General features: G+C 43.8%; 1 protein-coding gene across 7 annotated transcripts in view; it reads right to left on the minus strand.

Annotated features, from left to right (window-relative positions):
- The window catches only part of elavl4 (ELAV like neuron-specific RNA binding protein 4), an 81,098-nt gene that overhangs the window by 50,243 nt on the left and 28,330 nt on the right, over positions 1–2,525 (minus strand). For all 7 annotated transcript variants that reach the window (XM_032526864.1, XM_032526869.1, XM_032526868.1 and 4 more), the window contains one exon: positions 1,390–1,476. In XM_032526864.1, the coding sequence (XP_032382755.1) occupies positions 1,390–1,476 (87 nt within the window). The remainder of the gene's footprint in view (positions 1–1,389; positions 1,477–2,525) is intronic.

Here is a 2,525-nt window from a genome sequence, read left to right on the forward strand (position 1 = left end):
ACAGACACAGACAGACAGACAGACAGAACAATGGCCCAAGCCCACAGCAAAAAACAAACAGACAGGGAGATGTCTAAAAGCTCTCAAGATGAGAGCTGCATGCAAATTGTTCTTTTGACAGTATCCTTTCCTACTCACTCACCCCTCAACCACAACAGAGATGGGGAGGGGGAGGGGGGGGAGCATAGATGAAGAAAAGGAAAGAACAGTATCTAGCCATAACAGAGTTGATCGGAGAGAGCCTTATTAAATCTGTTTACATTCCCTGCTGGGTTCCATTCTGTCAAAGAGACTTTCAACTCCATGGGACGTTTTCTGAGGAGTTTTTCCACCAAAATGGCTGCCTCTAATTAACAGGGACCTGCCGAGTCCTAGTGACAAATTATATTCCTCTCCCTATCCCTGCCCACCAGCATTTGTGCTGCTCAGCAGTCCACTTCTTGTTGGTTGTGAACACTCCGGCTGCCCCTGCTCTCCCACTGAGAAGCCTAGTGCTGTGGACAGAACTCACTGCATGTCCTGCTGAGTTGGTACAACACACAGCCCTATCATGATCTCAGCCTCAAGATGCAGCTTCTTATACTCACAAGTTGTAATTCTACTGATGCAGGAGGCAGAGTCAGCACTAGTCTGTAGATGGTGTGCAGTTGTTGGAAAGGATACGAATGTGTAGAGATTGTGTTTTTAGAATATTTGCCTATTTGTGAGTTGAAAGATTCCTGATGGTTATTCCTAAAACTGGCATCCTACAAATAACAATGCAATTTGGCTTGACTCAAACAATGCTGAAGCTACAGTTGCTATTATGCAAAATGCATGGGTATTCATTTGGGATTTTTAATGAATGCAGGAGCGCTCAATACAGGAGAAAGGGCAGATTATTGTAGTGAGCAAGTGTCTGCAAGTAAGTAGAGGTTCATGAAAAACAGGTCAAGCTTTGCATGTGTAAACGAAAGCTAAACAAAACAAACGATTTGAAACGGATTTAGCATTTGCTTTTTTAAAAACGTTTTATGTATCCCTGTATGGTGTCCTTGAGTGTTGAAAAATACGCCTCTAAATAAAATGTAATATAATGCATTATTATTATTATCAATTATCAATTGAAAAATAAGCATTTTTTATTGACTTCCTCGTATATGTCCTATGGATGAACATGTCAGCAGCTGAATATTGCTTTTCACTCATCTCTGCACAACTTCCTCTACCCTTGCAATCCCTTCTCTTCCCTCCATCAATCTCTGCTCCGGTTCCAACCGTCTCAGTCAGCAGCATCACCAACCAGTGTGTTTCCACCATTCATGTAAACACAGTACAATATCAGATCATATTATTTCATGGGTGTGTAAAATGGCTGGGCCATCCATTTGGCAGCAGTAATCTCCTTACCATCTTTGGCTGTGTCAGCAATCCCTTCTCTGCCCAGCCCTGGAGCTGTGGGAGCTCTGCCTGACGCCACTGTGTCTCTGTCGACCCCTATGGAGCGGAGCACAGGGAGGGAGGGACGCACAGCCCACCGTCAACATTATACACTTACTATACAAGGTTAGGGTTGTAGTGGGATTTGGGAAGGGGGTGGGGTTAGGGGTTGGGGTGAAAATGGTGGCTCACTAGAAAAATACACCTACACCTTCATAGTCCTTGCACCAGTCAAACTAAAACAAAGATGGGTGGCTCAGGAGGTTTGTGTTTGATTGGGGTCTTTGGTTAAGATAAGTGTTTTGCATTGGGAAGATAATAAATTGGGGTGATGGTTAAGATTTGAAATTGTTGAAATATTTCTTCATGCTGAATTTGAAATGGGGGTAAAGATTGATTCAGTTGTTTCCATCTTTTTAATAATTTGAGGACCTTCATTATAGATTGAATAAAATTGCGTGTGTGTGTTAAAGCTGGCAGATTGGTGTGGTGACTGCAATGACCTTGGCAGAGTTTATAATGAGGGTTTCCCTCCTGCTCCCTTTGGGTAAACAAGCCTGTGGTTGAAAAGACAGAAATGCCACAAATGAGCAGGAAGTCTGTTTACTAGCTCTCCAGAGCAGGGGGCTTAAATGCCTGCAGCTATCTACGGATGCTACAAGCAGCCAATTTAGCAGGAGAGGTGGAAGAGAGGAGGGATGACCTCTGCCTTCATATACTCCTTCAGAGAGATGACGAGAGGGAGTGGGGGATCAGATGGGAGGGGGAAGAAAAGGCAGGGGCTGAGTAATGGGGAAGGCACTTCCAATACTTCAAAGAAAGAGAGAGACAGAGATGGGGGAGGAGAGCGAGAGACTGTACATGTTCTGTTGTCAATGTGTCTTGTAAACTTGAGCAGGAATGCATAATGGAGGTCTAAATGAGAGGGAACTGTCAGCTTGAATGGGCAAAAGAAGATACAGGGGGCCATGGAGGTCAGGGTAGAAAAGAGGACAGGAAATATTATTCCACTAGCTGACTGGTAATGGTGAATATTGGGATTTTTTGGGGATGATCATTTAGAAATATTAAGCTGAGCCACCTTTGTTTTAGTCTAGTGAGGGCGA

This window comes from Etheostoma spectabile, chromosome 9, assembly GCF_008692095.1.
Source record: "Etheostoma spectabile isolate EspeVRDwgs_2016 chromosome 9, UIUC_Espe_1.0, whole genome shotgun sequence".
NCBI lineage: Eukaryota > Metazoa > Chordata > Actinopteri > Perciformes > Percidae > Etheostoma > Etheostoma spectabile.